Here is a 23,179-nt window from a genome sequence, read left to right on the forward strand (position 1 = left end):
TGTCTGTTTTATGGGTAAAATAGATACCTTATTTATTATTTGTCGGGTTTTTTTTTTTTCAGTTGACATTATTTATAGCCAATATCTTTGCTGTTTTTTACAAGCATACAAGCATTTTTACAAAAAAAAATTAATAATCCTGTTGGAAGGTCACGAGTGTCTTACGTGTCAATTATAAAGTATTGTAGACTGACTAGCTTTACGCGTATGTCGCCCCCTGCAGCCCCACCGTGTGTACTGCAGGTAGTCGCCTTCCCTTTTGCCAGGGGCGGGACTTCCGGCAGCGTGTCCAGTATTCCTCGCGGGAAAGGGTGCATGTTCACTCTTTCCCGGCAATATCACCCAGTTAAAATGAGACTTGTGAACAGTCCCGCCTCATATAATGATTCCAACCAACCAACAAACATATGTCTGCCTGTTCGCCATCTCATTGGTCATTTTATAGACTCTTGACATGACGTACAGCCAATCACAGCTAGAGACTGTGTCTATCTGTCCAATGGTGACTGAGGACGTGGTTCATAAGCTTATAAATGACAAGGTGACAGTTTTACACGGCGCTCATTGACTCTAGCTTCAAGTTTGTCTCCTGGCCCTTGTGTATTAACTAGGTGAGTCAAACGTTGTGGGTTCTAGCTAGACGCATGGTCAAAGGGAAATAACTTCTGTTGGCTTTGCTTTTTTGTTTTTATCAGCATGAATATCTCTGATAGTGCAGTTAAATTCTGTGTGAACCGTTAAGGGCTACTCCAGCCATTCAGTGGAGGCTAACCGGCTAGCTATGAAACTCACTAAAGTCCTTGACCGTTTAATAGCTTTAATTTTTTCTTGTCAAATAAACAAGTGTTTGCAGATAGTTTTACAAATTGTATGTACAGAAGTTTATTCGTAACTAAATATCTACCCTTTCATCTGACAGCTGTAAAATGTGTAAAACTCGCAGGCTCTCAGGCCTAGTGTCGAGCCCTGCCGCTGCAGAGGCGATAGATAATGCACAAGTCAGGCTAAGGATGGTCAAGGACAAAACGTCCTCGTCCGTTATTTCTTTAAGCACTTTATATCTCATTTGATAATCTGAGTGGGAATCTAAGTGTAAGCATTGATGACCTTCACTCGTTGCTATCGGCGTCTTTGAGCGCAGGAACAACTGGCCATCTTGAGCTGTCCTGTGTAAGGACTGGCCTTGTTGTTGTTGGGTCTCTGTTTAGTAATGCAGTCTTGCTGTGATTTGTTTTTGGGGTTTTTTTCTCTAGCTCCATGGTGGTCAAAGGGGTCTCTGAAGCACAAACAGAGGGTGTGATTTGTCTAACTTTACTCCAGTGTTGGAAACCCCTGGCTATCCTTCAGAGACCCTTGAGGGTCACCAGATCCCACTTTGATAACATGGATCTAGAGGAGAAAGCAATTCAAATCACAGCAACACTGCATATTAAACAGACACCACCATCAACTCACCATTATCAAAATGATTATACCTATAAATAATGTCGACTAGAATGTAATATTTAAATTTGAATAAAAATTGGTGGAAAGTTCAGAAATTCTATAGCTCCAATAAATAACCAAAATATTATTGCATCACATTACTGAAATGTGATTCATTTTATTAACAGATTGCTTGTATTTTTTTTTTTTTTTAAATCTGTCCAGAGCGTGACTATTATTTCTTTTTTTAAGCAGTTAAAGGCATCTCTAGATCATATTTACATTCTGTAGTAATGTTACATCACTCTTATATCAACGTGCACCCTTATATTCAGATCACTCGCATAAATGGTGTAAATAACTGCTAACATGTCCGACATTATCTCTGATCTCCATTTTTAATCTTTTCCTTTTGTAGCAGTGGTTTTTAATAGTCGCAGTGACTAATTGTATCATTGATCTGACTGCTTGAATAATGTTAATGTATTAACCCATGTGGCTTAATTCGTCAGCTCTTTGACATTTGCTCAATGTTTGAAACTGTTAACTGTGGCAGTTAAGCAATTTCTGCATGCTGCTATTATTTGTCCACCTGGACCCTCATTTATCTTGGGTGATCCCATCACAAGTGGACAGCGCTATGCTAAATACAGGTGTGAGCAGGGTCAGAAGTGTCTTAGACACTCATTGTGAGGCAGTCACTTCCACTTATATGGTCTTGATGCATCCATGACACTCAGGCTTGAAGTATCTAATGAAGAAAAATACCCAAGCAGTGTATGTCAATATTAATGTGCCAATAATTGTATTCTGCCCCAGAGAAACCAAATTACTAGTAACCCTACCTTGTATGCTGCATCACACAAACTACAAAAAAAAAGAAAAAAAAAAATTACAAGGGCATAATTGTAAGTAATGATCATGAATTTGTATTTTATGAGTGTAGAATAATCACAGAAGCCAGAATTGCATGCAGGTTATACACCTTAAGGGTCACTAAGTAAATCGGTTTATTATTCTGGTCTTCCTTCTATACCTCCATGTTTGCAATTAATCTCCCCCTACCCCCACACACACACACTTTAATTTGCAAAGCTGACATGATCTTCAAATGCCTGTGCCCAAAGTTTTGCACTGACCTATACCCTGTCTTAACCCAGATGCTTGGTTTATCGTTCTGGATTCTCTGCCATGGTCTAGCCATTTTTCTCTTCTTCCATGTATCTTGGTTTCATCATATTGTTCTTGACCATTTGACAATAGGTTGGTGAATGTGCCATTGTCTGTTTTTGACTTTTTTTTTTTTTTCTTTTCTTGTCTCACTTCTTCAGGCTTCAGACATGTACGCCTGCGCCAAGTTTGTCACTGCCCCTTCTGTGGTATGTATTTGGTGTAATCTTTAAAGAAACACCTAAATGTTTCATAATTTAAAAAGTATGTGCATCTGAGACTAGACTACAGAATACAATGGGGCACCATCTGTGTGTTCAAGAAGTTTGGTCCTCACCACAAGAAAATATGCAAGAAATTGTATAAAATAAGCATTATACAAATGATCTTAATTTTCAGTTGGAGAAACAGTGTGCCTTTACTCTAAAAAACATTGTTATAAAGACATTTTATACAATAGTATATTCTCATGTGTATGGCAAAATGGATTCTTCTACTGGATATTTAACATAAATGCAAAAAAATTGTCATCCTGGGGGAAAAAATCCAAATATTTATCTGCTCAGTCTTTATAAACCTTTGTTACTTTTAACCAAAAGGTTTCACATACACTCACTGTCCACTTTATTAGGAACACTTGTTCCCCTGTACATTTTTGATGTGAACCTTAACTGAAGCTCTTGACCTGTATCTGCATGATTTTATTAATTGTGCTGCGGCCACATGTTTGGCTGAATAGATAACTGCATGAATGTGCAGATGTACAGGTAAAGTGGATGGTGTGTATGTAAGCTCATTTTTATAAAAATAAACAAGACCCAAAAGCTTTCAGCACAAGAGAGAAGATTGTGCAGGTCAACAATCAAGTAATGCTTACGAAAAATACTATTAAGCACCATTAAGGCCATAACAATAAATCCCTAGTGAGAAAGATGGAGGTGTTTTGTGCCTAGTGGTCCAGGGCTCATGTGAAGATTGGTAGCGTTGTGAACTATGCAATAGACCAGAACATTCACTCATATTAATGACCACTTTATCCCAGCAAGAATACACCCTGCATGGGACACCAGTCCATTGTAGGACACCATACGCACACACAGGCAATTTAGTGTAGACAGTCAACCTACTGGTATGTTTGTGGGAGTTGTACCACCATGCCACCCAAGTACTAGATTATATTAGCTCAAAACCTTGTTGTATATGGCGCATTATAAAAGTATATTGACCGCGATCATAAAAGTTTGCAAGAACACTGTCAGTGTTTTGCAATGGCATCTCTGTCTCTAGATTTTAACTCTTGAAAATGAGTGGCCATAATACATAAGCTCAAACCTAAAAATATGAAGTAATGTACAGAGGAGTAGAATAAGATCTCTTTCCTATGTTAAATATTACAGGAAGAGGCAAATGCTGATCTCTCCAGGGGAGGATTTGACAAATTTTGCAGAAAAAATAGCACTCTAGCATCCATAGGTTTAATCTCGAAATATTTACTTGCATGTGATATTTGGTTTATGCATTTTCGCTCATTTTCCTTGATGGGTGTCAATAATTCTAGAGTCATGTATGTGAGGTGATGTTTAGATGAAATTGACTTTCTCTTCACCCTACTCTTGCTCACCTCTTGCATCATTTGCTCTTTCTCTCAGCTCCGTGGAGGCTCCAGAGTACTGGCCCGGCCTGTCTCCGTGTCTATCTTCAACAGACCTGAAGCCAGAACTGAGCAGGTAAGGTTCCTGGTGCTGGATGGAGTGTACATACAGAGGCAGTTCAAACATGTTTAATGAGTTACTAAGGTTGCTCATTCCTTAGGCAGCTCTCTTGCCTGTGAATGAGGCGTCTTTTCTGAACGTGAGCCGTAGCTTCCAGACCAGTGCTGTTTCCAGAGACATCGACACTGCAGCCAAGTTCATCGGTGCTGGTGCTGCTACAGTGGGAGTCGCTGGATCAGGAGCTGGAATTGGGACAGTGTTCGGTAGCCTGATCATTGGCTACGCCAGGTATGTTCTTCTGGAAGGAAAAAAATAATCCTATAATAATAATAAAAAGAATCCAAATGAAAGACAATTTCCTTTTGTGTTCCTACTGCTAGTTAGCATGATGTCTACAAAAGGCTGTATATGTAATTTACAGTGTGTCCTCATAGGAATAGTAACTTTGCAAGTTGGTGAATGGTGGAAATGGTGCTTTTTGATGGTGCTGGTGATTCTTTTCCTATTTTAACAAGTTGTCAATTGAGTCAGTTTGAGGTCTCATGAGGATAGTAATACGAAGTGGTTTGGTTTTCTTTGGTTAACATTGAATTGTGCAGGTTTCCTCATAACCATATTGTTAACTATTATGTCTGCTTCTTTTTGCTGTCCTCCCAACAGGAATCCATCCCTGAAACAACAGCTTTTCTCTTATGCCATCTTGGGTTTTGCCCTGTCTGAGGCCATGGGGCTTTTCTGTCTGATGGTGGCGTTCCTTATCCTGTTCGCCATGTAATTTAGACCTCTGTCCTCCTGTTTTTTGCCATGACCGTCCATCCAGGGATCAGAATCTGAAGCAGAGCTCACAAGGCCGTGGACATGCCATTCCAGCAAACTACTAGAAATATCTTGTCTGTTTCTCCCCTTCCTTCCCTCCATGAGGTTTTTATGTAATTTCTCACTACAGTTTGGGACAGTCTGTCTGAATAAATGGGTGGGATAACTTTATCTGCCTTTTGACTTTCTTTTTTTATCATAAATTAAAGGTCTATTAAATGGCCCATACTATTTTATTCTTAGGGATAAATGGCATCTGCTCAACATGTGCGGTTTTATGTTTGAGTCAGAGTTGAAATCGAAATCAATGACCATGAACCAAATTACAGCAACTAGATTTTCAAAATGAACAGCCATATTGTTTACACTGCATGGTATGTGGTTACTGGCCATCTAAATTTAACTAAATGGATGGCTAGAAATCCTCACAGAAATTACCACTGGGCACCGTCTCATGACACAGTCTCTCTGAAATAAGGCATCTCAAATCTCAATCTTAGATGTTGCTGTAAATTGGCAAACCCAAAATTAGGCTAATACTACAAAATGTGAGGTTTATCCATCTCTAGCAACAATGACTAATGTGCTTAGACATGCAGAGGCAAATGTAAATACTGCATTTACTAATATGTACACTAGAATTAGCAAATGCATTAGCAAATTGCAATGTGCAACATACTTACCATTCATTGAACAGACAAATCGGCATCCATACTAACAGATAAAACATTGCAATGTAATGAGATGTGGATTTAATGTGTGGTTGAGTAGGAGGTTATACTGGGAGTTTACAGATTTATTTACAGATAGGAAAAAAGGTTGTAGTTTGTAGAGGGATGATTTTTGTATCCAAGTTATATGGACTAGGGAGATAGCAGTAAGTTTTAGACCTTAACAGTATTTACATAGTACATTAAGGGTTCTAACTTTGGGGGTGAGGGGATTAGTCTTTCCCTGATATAGGTGCTTTAGATCTTAGATATTTCATGGGAGCAGTTTGACTAATCAAACTTATAACATTATTGGGTAATAGCCCTCATTTGCATAATTATCCATTTCAGTGAAGTATATTTTAATAATAATTTAAAGGTCATAGTAAAATCTGTTTAGTTTTGCATGCATTGAAGTCGGGGCCATTTCAAGCTATAAGTGGTACAAGTAGTCACTTGGGGAATGTAGATGAGTACTCTTGCAATGTAATTTAATCAAAATGCTTCCACGGAAACCTCTTTCCAACATCTGAGCTGTTCATTAGTGTGAATGGTGGCACATGTGTTTGACTCTCAGCTGTGTGAATGAGGTAGCATGACTAGGAGGATTCACTGCACTGCTGCTTGTTAAACAGTGTACTATATATAATGAGTTTTCATGATAAATGGAAATTAATCTGCTTAATGAAGCATAGACACAAATCAAAACATTAATGCAGGGATGCTTACTGTATTTGTCAGTGTACATTTTATTCCCATCCTGCTTTAACAATTATTTAAATTTACTGTATTAAATTCAATGCAATATTAGCTTATGCTGTTAATTAGGAGGTTGAGTAAATTAAATTATTGGCCAGAGACAGAGAAGAACAACAACCAATAATATTGCAAATGTTTGCTGTTTGAGGGGGAAGATAGTAAAGAATCATTTTGGGAGCCAAAAGAGTTGGCCCCTTATCAGTGAACTGAGCCACATGGTCTGACTCTGAAAAGAGTCACTACTCTCTGCCGGTATCCATCAGGGATTGTGTTGAAGTCTTGAGGAGTGTCCCAAATGCTTGCTTAATCCACACTAGCCCCACACTATGCATGGACTTCTTGTTGGAGGAGGGCCAGAGGGCTTGAGATGCCACTTTGGACATTTCACTGATGCTCTATAGGCCAATTCTAGTTAAGTCAGTTAGCACTTGGACTACACCTAATAAAGAAACAAGATTCACTACTGTAAGGAATCAGTAACATACTACTACATTGTGAAGATTATAACACATAGGGAAGCATATATATACACACAAAATCAGTTGGATATATATAAACAAATTGACTCCACCCTCCGGTTCACTAGGTGGCGGTAATGCACCTTAAGTTCGTCAGCCAACAGACAAAATGTCGAAGAGGAAGCAGCAGCTCAGCTTGGCTCTCTGCCCTCGCCAAGATGGCGGCATCGTTGACTTGATTAACCCAAAATCTACATCTGCCCGTGGCCAAATGTTATATAAACAAAATGAAATTTTCCAGAAAGATGCCTTTATATATTTCATTCATATACACTTATCTATGTAATTACATATCTACATTAACAAATTTACGCTTTCAACAAACCAAGAAATTTAAGCTTTTCAATTTCATTTAAAACCCGGATGACATTGTATGTTCGTTTAGTTTAGTTTTTCTTTTTTTTTAATTAATTTTTTTTTTTTTTTTTTTTTTTTAATATATATATATATATATATATATATTTGTTATGCGTCTGTTGAAAGTGCTTGTACCTTCATGTTGTGACATTACTGTGCATTTTTTAAATGTAAAAATTGCCCAGATGACTTGGTGTGCATTTATTCAGTGGCTGCATCTCTAATGGCGTCCTACTCTCTATGTGAGTGCACTACATAGGGTGTGAATTAATAGCGTGATACAGGCTGTGTAGTGCACTAGACAGTGTGTGTCAGTAGGTGGCGTTATTATTATTATTATTTCTCCTTACTAGAAGGAAGTAAACGACAACAGCTACGAAAAGACTAACCGGAGCTGAGAGCGACGCTGGAGTGCTTAGTTGGAAAGGTGTGGCTTTTCCAATATGTGTTGTACGTGGTTTTAAATTAATTGTTTGAAAGGTTAGAGTGAGTAATTTATTACACACAGTAACCACAGAGACGGTATGCTTCAGGGAAAAAACGAAACGAAACTCGGGATGATGCCGTAGAAATGGTTTCTGTTTGTGCTGTTGTACAGTAGCGCCAGGTTCCTGAGTGAGGAGAAATTAGAAACTATCGCAGGAAATCGGGTTGAACTGACAGCTCAAAATCCCAGAGACAGAAACAGCAAAACCGAGACACCATGGCGGACGACGCTGGAAAAGAAACCGTGGCGTCCGGTCACGGTAACGGAGCTCAGGTGTTACCGAGTTTAGGTCACTTTTTACCGGCCTCCCCTCCTCCCGCGGTGGCTGCAGAGACCGGCCTGGCCGCAGCGTCCCCCGGCGTAGCGCACCTCATCACCTCGGACATGGAGAGCCAGGAGAGCGGCGTCGTGAACTCGACCGGCTCGGTGATAGCAGCTGTGCCGCCATCTCTGCCGCCGAGCATCGGCCTGGGGCTAACCGGAGCCCCGGCGAATCTGGCTGGAGCGGGTCTTCTGTCTCAGATTCACGCCACGTCCTGGGACCCTACACTGAGCACCGACTGGGACAACGAGAAAGCGTCGCAGCAGTGCATCCTGCGGATAAAGAGGTAGCGTAGCGTTAGCATGCTAACTCAGCTAGCCGAGCTGGGATGCTTGTAGTTATTAACCTTATGTTCTGCTCACTAACGTCACTGAGTAATAAATGTCCCATTTCCTCTTTTGTTTCATCGCAGTACAATTACACTATTTACTTTAAAACACCATGCATGTCTAAACTTTGTCCCAATTATTAGCTATATGTTTATATAAATAAATAAAGACCCAGAAGTCATTCACATTGTCCTATCCTCCTGATGACAGGTGTGAGTGTAAAGATGAGATGGAGGGAGTCTGAGTTTAACTGAAATCACCCTTTAATGTCAGATGTACAAACACCACTCATTTTAACACTTTTTTCACCTATTAACACGATTTTTTAAACGACCTCTAGAATATAAATACGCCTTTAAAAGTTGCTTCCTAACAAATATTAAAAGAAGGACGTAAAACTTGGTCTTTGCTTCCCTTTTCCTAAACATTTACAGCAGGACAGAACATAAGAGTAATGGGTCATGTTTTCTGAACAAGCTGAACTTTTGCTTCCTAGCTAGCCTCTTAGCCGCCTAGCTCGCTAGCTAATTTGGAAATGGTTTAGACGTGTATTTGGAATCACATGTCTGTTGTTTGTATTATCTTAGCTATCTGGCTAGCTAACCTCAACATACGGTATACTTAAGTCAAATGATGTCAGTTTATTCTGGATAAACTCGCATAAACGGTCGCCTGTTTAACTAGGCAAAAGCGAGTTAGCACGCAGTTTAAATGAGCACGTTGTTGTCATAGCTAACTGTTTGAGTCATTCAGTGAGACTGGGAGTCGATCCAAAAAGAGTCGATTCCTCACGATGAAGTTGATTCAGCAGGCTGGAAGGAAATGAACAAGTCTCTTAAGGCTACCTACCCGAAAGAGGTGTTGCTATCACACTGTCAATCACAACAGTGTATTACGTACTTAGTGTTTTTTGTTTTGTTTTGTTTTTAAGATTCAGTTCAATTCAGTTCAGTTTATTTGTATAGCCGTTTTAATAATAATAAATGGACATTGTCACAAAGCAGCTTTACAGAAATATATAAATTCAGGATATAAATTCTAAATGTATGACTTCATCGCTAATGAGCAAGCCAGAGGCGACAGTGGCCAAAAACAAAAAAATCCCTGAGATGACATGAGGAAGAAACCTTGAGAGGAACCAGACTCAAATGGGAACCCAACCTCATCTGGGTAACACCGGATTGTGCAATTATAAATAAATCCCTTCTATAATTGTGTACTACATGGACAAATAGTGCAATTGTGTAACCAGGAAATTCATTACATTTTTTCACATGAAGTTTGGTTTGTTGAAATATATGGCATGTCTATGTCTATTCATGTCCTATAGTTTTTGGAATTGATTCCCAAAACCTGAAATTGGAGCAAGAATCTGAATCCCTTGCATTTAGCTACTATGGTACTACACAACTACGAAGCTGTGGCCAGATTTCTCAACCCTCAAGGAAATCATGGTGCTGCCGGTAGTGATGGCACGTCACAGCTTCAGGGTCCCCGGTTCAGTCATGAAGGGTTAGTGTCTCTGTGGAATTTTTTGTTTTCTCCCTGTGTCCCTATGGGTTTCCTCCAGGTTCTTCAGGTTCCCCCCACCGACCAAAGCTCTTTTTTTTTTTTTTTTTTTTTTTTTTTTTTTTTTTTTTTTTTTTTTCTTCTTTCTTTCTTTTCCTGTGAAATTGGTTCCCTGTAGCATATTTGGAACTGTCTATGAATACTTTCTAAGGACTGGATGTTGTACACAATAAGGAAAGTGACACATGAAACTTTCTTAAAAATGGTCTGAAGTTTCACATAGAACAAAATAGAAAACAAAAATGTATATTTCGATGATAGCATTGATATTTAATGAATATCAGCAAATAAACTGACATAATTAGAACCCAGAAGCTGGAGAAAAATATTCAGCCATATAAAGTTTAGTATAACTACTTAATTAATTGATTAATTAATTAAAGCTTATTAGAAAAATGGAAAAAAATATTAACCTTGCTATAAATGACATGCATATATTTAGAGCATTTTCTATAAAGAGAGACACAAGAGTCATTCTATTTTGGAAACATGTTTTAATAGATTTACCAATAAAAACTGCTGAAATGTAGAATATGGATCATTATATATTATAATATATATTCTGCCCTTAAGTATGTAAATATTGTGAAAATTTGAATAGTATTTGAACAGTGTATTTTGTCCTGACAACTCTAATCCTAAACCCTAACAAGTGTTTTTCATTACAGAAGAAACTAATATTATATTTTAAAAGTAGCAAGTGGTCCTATTGGAGGGAAAATACAATGTAATGTAGGCTTTAGGATAAGTGTTAAATATCTATTTATAATTCCATAGTAACAATTTGAATCAAATTGTGAGGTCCCTAGATATTCCTACTAATTGCTACTAAGTCCCCTAGATACTATAGATAGGCTATAGGTATAGCTGAACACATTGGGTGAGATCTGCTTCTCACCCAATGTGTTCGGGGGGGGTCGTCTCGTCTAAATTTGTAGGGCAATAGTAGTACATCTGATATGATTCTTCACTAGTGACCAGAAGGCTGTGAGTTCAAATCCCATTTGCCTTGGACTAAAATATCCACCAAATGAATAAATGCTAGGGGTGTAATGGTACACTCCAGTCTCAATTCAGTTTAATTCACGATACTGGTTTCACAATAATTTGTTTCTCAGAATAAACAAAGTCTCTGACCAGGGGAAAATGCCCGATTGAAACATAATGAGCTTCGTGGCAGGGCCTGAGGTGTCATTTTTACTGGAAATAGAGCTCCAGAGTCAGCTAAAATGCCTGAGTTTGATTACATCTTTCTTGGGCACGCAGCAACACAGAGCTGGTGTCATTTGAAAGCTACTGAAGAGCTCTTTTACCTGTTATAACATGATTGTGTAACTGTATAACGTATAATGTGTGTCGGTCATTGTGTTCTGGAGCTATCGGTCAGTGTCCTCTCTATATATTTTAGCTCTTTGTGTTGAGCATATTGGGACTTGTGGTGTACAAACAGTGCAGTTGCATTACATGCATAAATAATAGAATGATGATTTCCACAATTTGCATCAAACAATTCAGTGATGCGCATAATCAGATTTTTGCGCCGCGATGCACTTTGTCACGATGCATTGTTACACCCCTAATAAATGTAAATGTAAAATTATAATGTTGGAACCTGGGTGCATTTCTTTTGCTTCATTTGTAGACTTGGTGAAAGTAGAGCAGATTGCACTAGATTTTAACTTGACCAGAGATAAGCCTTTCTAAGTAAGCAATCTGGTCCCCAGAGAGAAATCGTCTTGATGATGTCTTCAGGCAGAGGTACAGTAAATGTGAGGCTGCAGCCAACGATTCTGTCAGTAGACTTGGCAAGATTCCTTGGAATTGTAGTAGAGTAGGCTGGGAGGTGTACAGTTTTGCCAGTTGGCAATGAAATGTACATTTTAAAGACTGCTATGCTTTCCAAATGGAGATGATACTATCTACTAACTACTATTGGTATTCTGTATGAGTTACTTACACTGCCCGGCCAAAAAGAAAAGTCACCATTTGGATTTAAATCAGCAAATACTTAAGAGCTGTTCATTGGATAATTACTATAATAGTGATTAATGTGTTTCAGCTGATAACAATTCTGTTAACCCTAACTGATGCAGTTAGTAGCTTCTCATTTCTTTAACAACCTTGTTGGAAGACGTATCCCATGCTCATGGAAAAGTTACTGTGTTTCAGAAGGGTCAAATTAGTGGCCTGCATCAAGCAAAGAAAACAACTAAGGAGATTGATGAAATAACTGGAATTGGGTTAAGAACCGTCCTGACAGTTCTTTCCTGAAGAAAAAGATCCTGACTGACCATGATCAGAGATCACTTAAATGCTTGGTGAAGTCAAATAATAAAAAAAATAGACAGTAGAACTAAGTTTAATAGTGAAATTAAGAACATTTCCACACTCACAATAAGATGAGTGTTCCCAGGATTGGTACTAAACAGTGGGTGGCCATAAAAAAAAACACTTGTTAGTGAGACTAATCAGGAGAAAAGGCTTCAGTTTGCTAGGGAGCATAAAGATTGGACACTGGAGCAATGGAAAAAGGTCATGTGGTTTGATAGGTAGTGATGGGTGTGTCAGGGTAAGAAGGGAAGCACATGAAGCGATGCATCTATCATGCATAGTGGCCACTGTACTCTGGAGGCAGTGTTATGATCTGGGGTTGCTTCAGTTAGACAGGTCTAGGCTCAGCAACATTATGGGGCAATAAAATGAAGTCAGCTGACTACCTAAATGTACTGAATGACCAGGTTATCACATCAATGGATTTTTTTCTTCCCTGATGGCATGAGCATAAAATCAGGGCTCAGATTGTGAAAGAATGGTTCAGGAAGCATGAGGAATCATTTTCACACATGAACTGGCCACCACAGAGTCCTGACCTTAACCCCATTTAGGATGTGCTGGAAAAGACTTTATGGAGTGGTTCAACTCTCCCATCGTCAGTACAAGATTTTGGCAAAAAATTCATGCAACTCTGAATGGAAATAAATGTTGTGACGTTGTATGAAATTTTTGGGAGTGGCATAGCGAATGTGCACCATAATCAAAGCTAAAGGTGGTTCAATGATATATTAATGTGTGCAACTTTTTTTTTGGCCGGGCAGTGTATAATACGCAGGACAGTGTTCAAATATGTATGTATGTATGTATGTATGTATGTATGTATTTATTTATTTATTTATTCATTTATTGCTTTTTTTAAATTGTAGCCACTTCAAGGGTCCTGCACTCAGGTTACTGTCTGAATTTATGTGCATGTTCTCCATATGCATGTGGGTTACCTCCCATCTCCCAAAGACATGGCGTTAGGAGGATTGGCTACAATAAATTGCCCTAGGTGAGCATCTCATATCCAGTGTTCTCGGGATAGGCTCTGGAGCCATCGTCACCCTGAACTGGATAAAGAAGTTACTGAAGATGAATGAATCAGTGAATGGTATTGCATTGTTGAACACTACCATGTCACCATGGAGATGCCTGTCTATTAAGGACATATACAACAGGAAAGAGAATGGATTATGGTCCTTTTGTCCCAGGGAGGATGGTCATTTTCATACTGACTTTATTCTATTTCAGTGTTCTTTGTTTTTATCCCCACACAGAGACATTATGTCCATCTATAAGGAACCTCCTCCTGGTATGTTTGTGGTTCCTGATCCTCATGATATGACCAAGGTGAGCTTTGAGGTTACAATAATGTTGTATTTAAAAAATCAAATGACATGGTGATATAATGAAGAAATCTGGCTTTAGAAGTTCAAATGGCTTGACAGAGCTTGAACGTTAAATGCACATGAATAATAACTTTAAAAAAAAATCGGTGTTGCATTCCTTCAAATATAAAGTGAAAGACTGTTTTTGACTGTTTCAGGCATTGAACTAAATCTTTAACCTGGGCATCATGAATACCCATTATAAACTATTTTAATATTACCACATGTCAGAATTGTGGATTATTTGGAGTCTTTGTTCACAGCCATGCATATGTGTGTGTAAAGTACATTCATCATTGGGAAATATGAGCACCGTCAGTAACGTTATTGCACTGACATTCCTGTCTTCTGCAGATCCATGCACTAATCACAGGTCCCTTTGACACACCATATGAGGGCGGCTTCTTCCTCTTCCTGTTCCGTTGCCCTCCTGACTACCCCATTCACCCACCACGTGTCAAACTTATCACCACTGGACACAACACGGTGCGTTTCAACCCCAACTTCTACCGCAACGGCAAAGTTTGCCTTAGCATTCTCGGGTAAGTGTTTACAGCCCACCACACAGCACAGTGTTCAGGTGATGTTAGCACAACACTCTAGTAAAGTCAGATTTGGTACTGTTTTGTTTTGCTTTATTAATATGTAAATAAAAAGAAAATACTTGAAAAAGTTATGATGTAAAACAATAGTACATATACAGGATAAATTACTGTACATTTAACATTTTAAAATATTCCAGGGGGAAGAGTATGTTTTTTAATAATGCTACAGATCTTGATTCAGGAACTACACAGGCTGTCTGAATGGTTGGTTTGGGGAAACATACCAAAGAACTTTTGTTGCATCTGTAAAGCAACAAAACCTGCAGTAAAGCATTATTTACATGACAAGCTAACATCCAGTTGAAACAGGCCTGTTTTGGAACTTAAAATCAGGCTATGTGCAATTTAAACATGACTTCTCTGTGCCATGCATTTGATATTCAGGACATGGACTGGGCCAGCATGGAGCCCTGCTCAGAGCATCTCCTCAGTCCTCATCTCTATCCAGTCCCTGATGACAGAGAACCCTTACCACAACGAGCCAGGCTTCGAGCAGGTATTTGTGTCTTACCTACACTGGGGTATATGCTTAATATTTTGGAGTTTGTGTACCAGACTAATTAAATTTATGGAAACTGTTTCTATCAATCACTGACCATAACATATTCCAGTGTATCTCAAACCTGGTCCTGGAGTACTGCTGTTCTGAACTGTGTTGAACTGAGTGAAATAAAGGAGGGAAAAGACCAAAATGTGCAAGACAGAGGTACTCCAGGACCAGGACTGAGAAATACTGCTCTTATCTAATCACCAAGTTCCTGCCTATAAGATTCAGTTTCATTATGCGGCAGAGACTTTGACTGAATCAGATGGGACATTATATGAGGACATAATATAGTAGAGTAGCAGTCTAGTATATAGGCAAATAGGGAAGCTTAGAGTCTTTCAGCACAGCCATATCCAAATCTTATGTCCTCTTATCTAATTTTTGTTAGAAAACTACTTTTTTAGCACAGCCAATTTTTGGTCTCTTGGGCTCCCAGCCATGGATGGCTGTGACATCTTCAGGATTCAAACTCGCCATCTCCCAACGATGGGGTGAATGATTTTCTGTGCACCAGTCAGGAGCCCCTTTTGGTTTGACATTGTTAGATTTTGCTGATTGATGGTTTCTGTATTTGTTAGGAGAGGCACCCAGGAGATAGCAAGAACTACAACGAGTGCATCCGCCATGAGACAATGCGTGTGGCCGTCTGTGATATGTTGGAAGGGAAGGTGCCATGTCCAGAGGCCTTGTGGTTAGTAATGCAATGCATTTTCAATTTTCAATCTTAACTTGTTCACTAGTACAACTTTATACACATAATATTACACACAGTTCCCTCCGAAAGTATTGGAACAGAAACAGAGTTTCAGTTTTCATTTCCTGATTTTTACATCTAGATGGGTTAATCAACTTAGAACATGGCACCTTTCGTGGCAGACCATCCAATTTTTAGGTGACCTAAAGTATTGGCACAAATAGTCTTAACAGGAATAACACTTAATATTTGGTTGCATATCCCTCGCTTGCAATAACTGCATAAATCCAGCAACCCACTGACATCAAAAAACTGTTACATTCTTCTTTTGTGATGCTTTTTCAGGCTTATACAGTATTTTGTTTGTTTTGGTTGTTTCTCATCTTTAGGAGTAGAAATGCATGCTCATTTGGGTTAAAGTCTGTTGATTGACTTGGCCAGTCAAACAAAAGGTTCCATGTTCTAAGTTGTTTAAGACATCTAGATGTAAATATAACAAACTTCAGGCATTCAGATCTGTTGTCTCATAATCATCTTTTGATCTCAAAGCCAAAAGTCTTTGAGAACAAAATAATATATATATTATTCAGCTTATTTCAGTAATTCACTGGTTTGCATATCCAAAATTACTTTGTACAGTTGTGATCATAAGTTTACATACGCCTTTCAGAATCTGCAAAATGTTAATAATTTTTTTTAAAAATGAGCGATCATAAAAATTGCATTTTGTTTTTTACTCCCCTGAATAAGCTATTTCACATAATGGATGTTCACATATCATCTACAAGACAAAATAATAACTGAATTTAAACAAATGAACTAGTTCAAAAGTTTACAAACGATTGATTCTTAATACTGTGTTGTTACCTGGATGAACAACAACTGTTTTTGTGTTTTGTGATAGTTGTTCCTGAGTCCCTTGTTTGTCCTGAGCCGTTAAACTGCCTACTGTTCTTCAGAAAAATCCACCAGGCCCTGCACATTCTTTGCTTTTCCAGCACCTTCTGCATATTTGACCCCTTTCCAACAGTGGCTATATGATGTTGAGATCCATCTTTTCACACTGAGGACAACTGAGGGACTCATCTCAAAATGATATAGCCACTGCTCAGGACAAATAAGGGACACATGAACAACTATCACAAAACATAAAAACAGTCGTTGATCATTCAGGTAACAACACAATATTAAGAATCAAGCGTATGTAAACTTTTGAACTGGTTCATTTGTGTAAATTCAGTTATTATTGTGTCTTGTGGACTATATGTGAATAAGCTATTTCACATAGCAGATATTCAGGGCAGTAATAAATTCATATAAGCCATTTTTCTAAATAAAGAGAACAAGACAGATGTTCCTATTCTGTCTTGTTCTCTTTATTTAGAAAAATGGCTTTTTTTGTTTGTTTTATTTTTTTAATAAAAAAAAACAATAAGGCACTAATTCCTTTTTCTGTTATTCAGGAGTGTTATGGAAAAGTCTTTCTTGGAGTACTATGACTTCTATGAAGGTGTTTGCAAAGAACGTCTTCACCTACAAGGGCAAAATATGCAGGTATTGTGAATAGGTATTTAAGTAAATACAATAGCCAGTTTTCTGCAGAAAGAAAGGCAATTTAAATACACATTTTGGTTACCAAGAAACACACAGGAAAGGAAGATGCAAAGATTGACTGAACTCATTTGGAATAAAGCTAAATAATGAACCTGGTAACACACTGCATCTTTTGGCAGATATCTAAAGAGGCATCCTGAATTCATGCTATTTCATACTGAACAATAAATACATTTCCTTGATATACATCATTCTCTGCTTTCAGCAGTTCTTCTCAGATTTATTGCAATTCATATAAGTATAGTTATATTTTGCCTTTAATTTAATCCTGTGTCGTCCTATGACAGCATGTCCCATCAATTTTATAACTATCATACTTTGTATTTTTTTGTAGTTATAATTTTTATTGTGGAACATCCATGAAACAAGATAATTCATGTAAAAACTTACATTATAACACCTATAAACAGTCACTTCCTCACCAGCCACTCTTTTTTCGTCTCTTAATAAGACAAAAATGCAGGTTGTCATGTTATAGAGAAACCTCAAATCCCTCTGTCTTGAAAACTTTGATGTTAAATATACATCTGACAGAAAACCTCACTATATCAACCATTACAAGTTTTTAATTCTGTTTATTTGCAACATTCTCCATACAAGTAACGCTGTAAGTTGTTGGAGTACATTACTGAATTGGTTACATTTTTACATTAAAAATAAATAAAAAATAAAATCTATGTTTACATCTCAAAGTGTCTGGAGAATCTTTCTATTTTACTATCTACAACAAAATAGACCTGAAAGATTAATGATATCCTTCAACATGACAACAATCAAAAAAGCAAAGTCAGTAAATGATTTGTAGAAGGCAGTTTGTGACATCTGGGAGTGTTAGAATTGAAATCTCAGGAAGAATGTTGGCAAATATTACAGCTGAGAGGACACAAAACAAGGTTGGCAAGGTATAAAGTCAGTGGGTGGCTAAACATTACATTATTATTATATCACATTTAGAAAGGCACATACAAACCTGGCATTTTATCCTTAGCATACACTTTTAATCATTTGTCTTATCTGTGACAGTTACAGTGGAGCTTGAATGTTTACCCTTTAGAATTTTCTGTATTTCTAAATATGTCCAAAAACATAATCAGATTTTCACACAAGTCCTAAAAGTAGAAAAAGAGTACCCAATTAAACAACTGAGACAAAAATATTACACTTGGTCATTTATTTATTGAGGGAAATGATCCAATCTTACATATCTGTGAGTGGCAAAAGTATGTGAACCTTTTCCTTACATGAACTGCTTGCTTCAGGTCCTTCAGGACTTTGACTTGGCCGTTCCAAAACATTAACTTCATTTTTCTTTAATCATTCTTTGGTAGAACGGCTTGTGTGCTTGCTGCATGACCCACTTTCTCTTGAGATTCAGTTCATGGACAGATATCCTGACATTTTCCTTTAGAATTCGCTGGTATAATTCAGAGTTCATTGTTCCATCACTGATGGCAAACCGTCCTGGCCCAGATACAGCAAAACAGGCCAGAACCATGATATTACCACCGCCATATTTCACAGATGGGATAAGGTTCTTATGCTGGAATGCAGTTTTCCTTTCTCCAAACATAACGCTTCTCATTTAAACCAAAAAGTTCTATTTTGGTCTCATCCGTCCACAAAACATTTTCCCAGTAGCCTTCTGGCTTTTCACTGGCTTTTCTTTAGCAAACTGCAGGCGGGCAGCAGTGTTCTTTTTGGAGAGCAGTGGCTTTCTCCTTGCAACCTTGCCTTGCACACCATTGTTGTTCAGTGTTCTCCTGAAAGGCCTTTAGTTGCTTAGAAGTTACCCTGGGTTCCTTTGTGACCTCACAGACTATTACACGTCTTGGAGTGATCTTTGGTTCGCATACTTTTGCCACTCACAGATATGTAATATTGGATCATTTTCTTCAATAAATAAATGACTAATTATAATATTTTTGTCTCATTTGTTTAATTGGGTTCTCTTTGTGTACTTTTTAGGACTTGTGTGAAAATCTGATGATGTTTTAGGTCATATTTATTCAGGAATACAGAAAATTCTAAAGGGTTTAAAAATTTTCAAGCATCACTGTAAGGTATCTGCAAAACCAAAATAAAATGTTTTGTTGATATAAACATCATTTTGTTTTAAAGGTATGCAAACATTTGCATATAACATTTCCTGCTTTTGCTCTTCCCAGGATCCTTTTGGAGAGAAGAGAGGCCGTTTTGACTACCAGGGTCTCTTGGCGCGTCTCAGTGCCACACAGAGGCGATTGCGGGAAAAATGCCCTCCTGAGGACAATGATGGAGACTCAGATTCTGACACCAGCTCATCTGGAACAGACCCAGACAGCCAGGGCAGCTCGCAGCCGTAGAGTGCCCCCTACGGGCATAGCGAGAGTATGGGAAAGCGATTGTCTTTCCTGCACCTCTGGACGCTTTTTAACAAGCAAAACGCACAGAGCACTGAGAGACATTTGGAGTCTGCTGATATACACAGGATTAGTCTAGTTCCTGTTTCTTTTGATTGGCTTGTTTTTCCTCTCCTTCTCTGCTAGCCAGTGGTTGCCTCTTTTCTTCGCTGAGAGAGAAATGTCAAGTCAATTGTGGGAATGGGACTAGAAGATTAATGCAAGTGTGTGTGTGATGCTATATGTGTCAGCAGTTCAGCACACACTCCGCTTATCGGAGCACATATTTACGTGCCCCTCTTATTCTTCACTTCACCTGGTGGTCATGCACACGCTGCAGGTAGAATAAGAGCTACTGCCACCTCAATCCTGAACAGGCCACCATATATTTTAGTGCTCTGGTACCACTCCAGCAATCAGTTTCCTGGTCTTATTTCTGTTTACTTAATGTCTTCACAATAATCTCAGCATTTATTAATTGAATCATTAAAAAATATTTTGAATATTATGAATGGAGTCATAATTTTGACATGAATTCATAATGAATTGCTTTACCTGATCTAAGAAAAAAAAGCTGATGCAACTATAAAACAAATGTAAATACTTAAATATTGTGCATAGAAAATCTTTATTTTACTGTTAATTGTGTTATTAAATGCTATTGGAGAGACTTGGTGTGTTGGTATATTTTGGTCAGTAAACTGATCAGCTGTTGATTTGGGCTATGTGTCGTCGTTGGGGAGAGTTGTCCTATTTGTATTTTGTTTGTACAGTCAAAGGACTTTATTCATGTTGTTTAGCCTGATTAAATATGTTGGTTGAATAAGAACACAAGGGCTCTCCTTTTTTGTATAAAATGTGTTTGAACTCGCATGTTTTTGAGACATCTAGTCCATATTCTGTTATTACTGATCTAAATGTATACTTTATTGTAAAATCTGAGACTGTCCTTGTTCAGTCATCTGTGGTCTTTTGTCTTGCACTGTACAATATAATCTACTACAAATCTCTGAAGTAGAGAAATTCCTCTAAAGGGCTCATGTGACTCTCTTTCCCTTGCCTCTCAATGTTACAGAAATGCAAGATCTTTGGGATTTTCAGCATGTAGTTTTGTATCGGGATAATGATTCCACAAGATCAGCTTGAAGGCATTCTCTGTTTTTTAAAGGGTTTAAAAAATGAACAGTTTTGATCAAGTGTGAAGAAAACAGGCACAATAAATGTTTACCATTAAATCTGTCCAGCAGATGGTGCTACTGAACAACTGTTCAATAACACTAAACAGAAATCTTAGACTATACACCCGCACACTCACTGGCCACTTTATTAAGAACACCCTACTAATACTGCACAGGATCTCCCCAGCCTCAGTTGTTTGTGCCATGGAGTCCACATGCATGATTTTGGAAATTAATTTGAGATTCATCCTTGTTAACATGATTGGTATTAAGGGGCCCAATGTGTGCCAAGAAAACATGCTCCACACCATTACACCACCAGCAGCCTGAACTGTTGACAAAAGGCAGATGGGGTCCATGGATTCATGGGTTGGAGTAATGCCAAATTCTGATATCTGTCACAGCAGCTATCAACATTCATCAGATCAGGTGATGTTTTTCCAAGCTTCAGCTGTCCAATTTCAGAGAGCTTGTGTCCACTGTAGCCTCAGATTCCTGTTCCTGGCTGACAGGAGTGGAACCCAGTGTAGTCTTCTGCTGTTGTAGCCTATCCACCTCAAACTTTGTGTTGTATTGCTCACCATGGTTGTAAAGAGTGGTTATTTGAGTTACCATAGCCTTCTTGTCAGTTCAAACTAGTCTGGCCATTCTCCTCTGACCTCTCTCATCAACAAGGCATTCTGGATGGGGTTTTTTTGTTGTTGTTTGTTTGTTTTTAAGCACCATTCTCTGTAAACTCTAGAGACTGTTGTACATGAAAATCCCAAGAGATCACTAGTTTCTGAAATATTCAAACCAGCCCATCTGGCACCAGTAATGCTACATTCAAAGTCGCTGACATCACATTTTTTCCCATTCTTATGTTTCATAATGTTGAATGTTAACTGAAGCTCTTGACCTTTATCTATGTGCTTTTATCCATTGCACTGTTGTCACTGGATGCTTGGATAATTGTATGAATACATAAATGTACAGGTTTTCCTAATAAAGTAGCCATGATTTTGCCTATGGGGCCTAGTCACAAACCTAGAAAGGGAAATGAATGGTAAAGATTACTTTTTTAGTGGATCTTAAGCTGGATGTTAGTACTGAACACCATGTGGTTTTGCATGTGTTAGGGTTTTAATACAGTTTGTTGTTTTCTAAAGGAAAAGGGAATCCATTTATGACCAGAAGATATGTTTTCTCCCCAAATGGAGATCTTCTTCTATCATAACTTCAAATAGAGCAGACATTAAAAATATCTTTAAAGAGGAGATGGTTGTCTAATTGTATGTACTTTCCCTTGTTTGCTAAATGAGAAAAAAAATGTGTAAATAGTTTCATTTGTCCACCTATTAGATATATAAATATAATAATATTAATTCTAGCTATGCTGACTTTCTTTTCTTGGCTCATGGCAGGGTTTCTTTGTAGAATTTGTTTTTATTAAAAACTTAAGATACATGATCAGTAGAACCAATACACGTATTGTAATAAATTCAAACATGAGATGTAATGGAGATTCTTAAAAAAAAAAAATGTTCTCTTTAACAAAACCAGTTTTATTAATCGCATACACATTTACTTATTTGAATATTATAGTACATATAAGATGTAGAAATAGGGGGGAAAAATTATGCTTTAATAAATATTGCATAATTTGATTTAGTACACCTTAAATCTTAATTTTCAAAAAAGATGATTATTATTATTATTATTATTATTATTATTATTATTATTATTATTATTATGTAACTATTATATAGGTATTATAATAATAAGAAAAGCAAAGACCAGTAAGAAGTGAATGTTGGAAAGGAGTGTAATTATTTCAAACTCAGATTAAGCCTTCATTAAGATATTTTAAAAGATCGTGTTACAACTGATAACATTCCACCGTTATAAAGATTATATAGATCAAATTCAGCATTACCATAGGGATTCCCCTTTCCTAATGGAAACCCAGCCCTAATTAATTAAACTGTATTCTTGTGCTTTATTCCTATTTGTATTCTGCATTCATAAACTAGAACACTAGAATACTAGCATACTCAGTCGCTGAGGAATTTGTATGGGGAAATTCATTACCAGTTATTTAAAACAATTTAAAATGATCTAACAGGATTGTTAAAATGCTGGATTCACTTCATAGAAGCTTCCCAAATATCAGTCTGCAGTATTTACATACACATGCCAAATGAAAATAAATAAATAAATGATTGCTCATTTCAAACATTAAGCCCCTGCAATAAATATATGCATAAATGTAGTACCAACTTCCTGTCTTCATAATATCTGTTAAT

The 23,179-nt window shown here is 37.7% G+C and overlaps 2 protein-coding genes across 2 annotated transcripts; both read left to right on the forward strand.

Moving 5' to 3' along the window:
* Window positions 1–501: 501 nt before the first annotated feature.
* Window positions 502–5,294, forward strand: atp5mc1 (ATP synthase membrane subunit c locus 1). The gene is made up of 5 exons (XM_026916012.3): window positions 502–611; window positions 2,757–2,804; window positions 4,245–4,322; window positions 4,408–4,595; window positions 4,968–5,294. Exons 2-5 carry the CDS (start codon window positions 2,766–2,768, stop codon window positions 5,080–5,082), a joined length of 420 nt encoding a protein of 139 aa, XP_026771813.1. The 5' UTR covers window positions 502–611; window positions 2,757–2,765; the 3' UTR covers window positions 5,083–5,294.
* A 2,505-nt stretch (window positions 5,295–7,799) lies between these two features.
* Window positions 7,800–20,749, forward strand: ube2z (ubiquitin-conjugating enzyme E2Z). The gene is made up of 7 exons (XM_026916900.2): window positions 7,800–8,562; window positions 13,768–13,840; window positions 14,233–14,420; window positions 14,868–14,979; window positions 15,609–15,721; window positions 17,188–17,278; window positions 19,504–20,749. The coding sequence occupies exons 1-7, from the start codon at window positions 8,171–8,173 to the stop codon at window positions 19,678–19,680; spliced, it is 1,146 nt and encodes a 381-aa protein (XP_026772701.1). The 5' UTR covers window positions 7,800–8,170; the 3' UTR covers window positions 19,681–20,749.
* The last annotated feature ends 2,430 nt before the right edge of the window (window positions 20,750–23,179 follow it).

The sequence above is a fragment of the Pangasianodon hypophthalmus genome, chromosome 13, assembly GCF_027358585.1.
Source record: "Pangasianodon hypophthalmus isolate fPanHyp1 chromosome 13, fPanHyp1.pri, whole genome shotgun sequence".
Taxonomy (NCBI): Eukaryota; Metazoa; Chordata; class Actinopteri; order Siluriformes; family Pangasiidae; genus Pangasianodon; species Pangasianodon hypophthalmus.

What these genes read in the sequence shown, in the direction of transcription:
- atp5mc1 (XM_026916012.3), top strand. Translation starts at nt 2,766, where the DNA reads ATGTACGCCTGCGCCAAGTTTGTCACTGCCCCTTCTGTG. An exon ending in TTGTCACTGCCCCTTCTGTG is followed by an intron (nt 2,805 to 4,244) that starts GTATGTATTTGG and finishes TCTTTCTCTCAG; the next exon opens with CTCCGTGGAGGCTCCAGAGT. An exon ending in CTGATCATTGGCTACGCCAG is followed by an intron (nt 4,596 to 4,967) that starts GTATGTTCTTCT and finishes TCCTCCCAACAG; the next exon opens with GAATCCATCCCTGAAACAAC.
- ube2z (XM_026916900.2), top strand. Translation starts at nt 8,171, where the DNA reads ATGGCGGACGACGCTGGAAAAGAAACCGTGGCGTCCGGTCACGGTAAC. An exon ending in TGCATCCTGCGGATAAAGAG is followed by an intron (nt 8,563 to 13,767) that starts GTAGCGTAGCGT and finishes ATCCCCACACAG; the next exon opens with AGACATTATGTCCATCTATA. An exon ending in ACGAGCCAGGCTTCGAGCAG is followed by an intron (nt 14,980 to 15,608) that starts GTATTTGTGTCT and finishes TGTATTTGTTAG; the next exon opens with GAGAGGCACCCAGGAGATAG.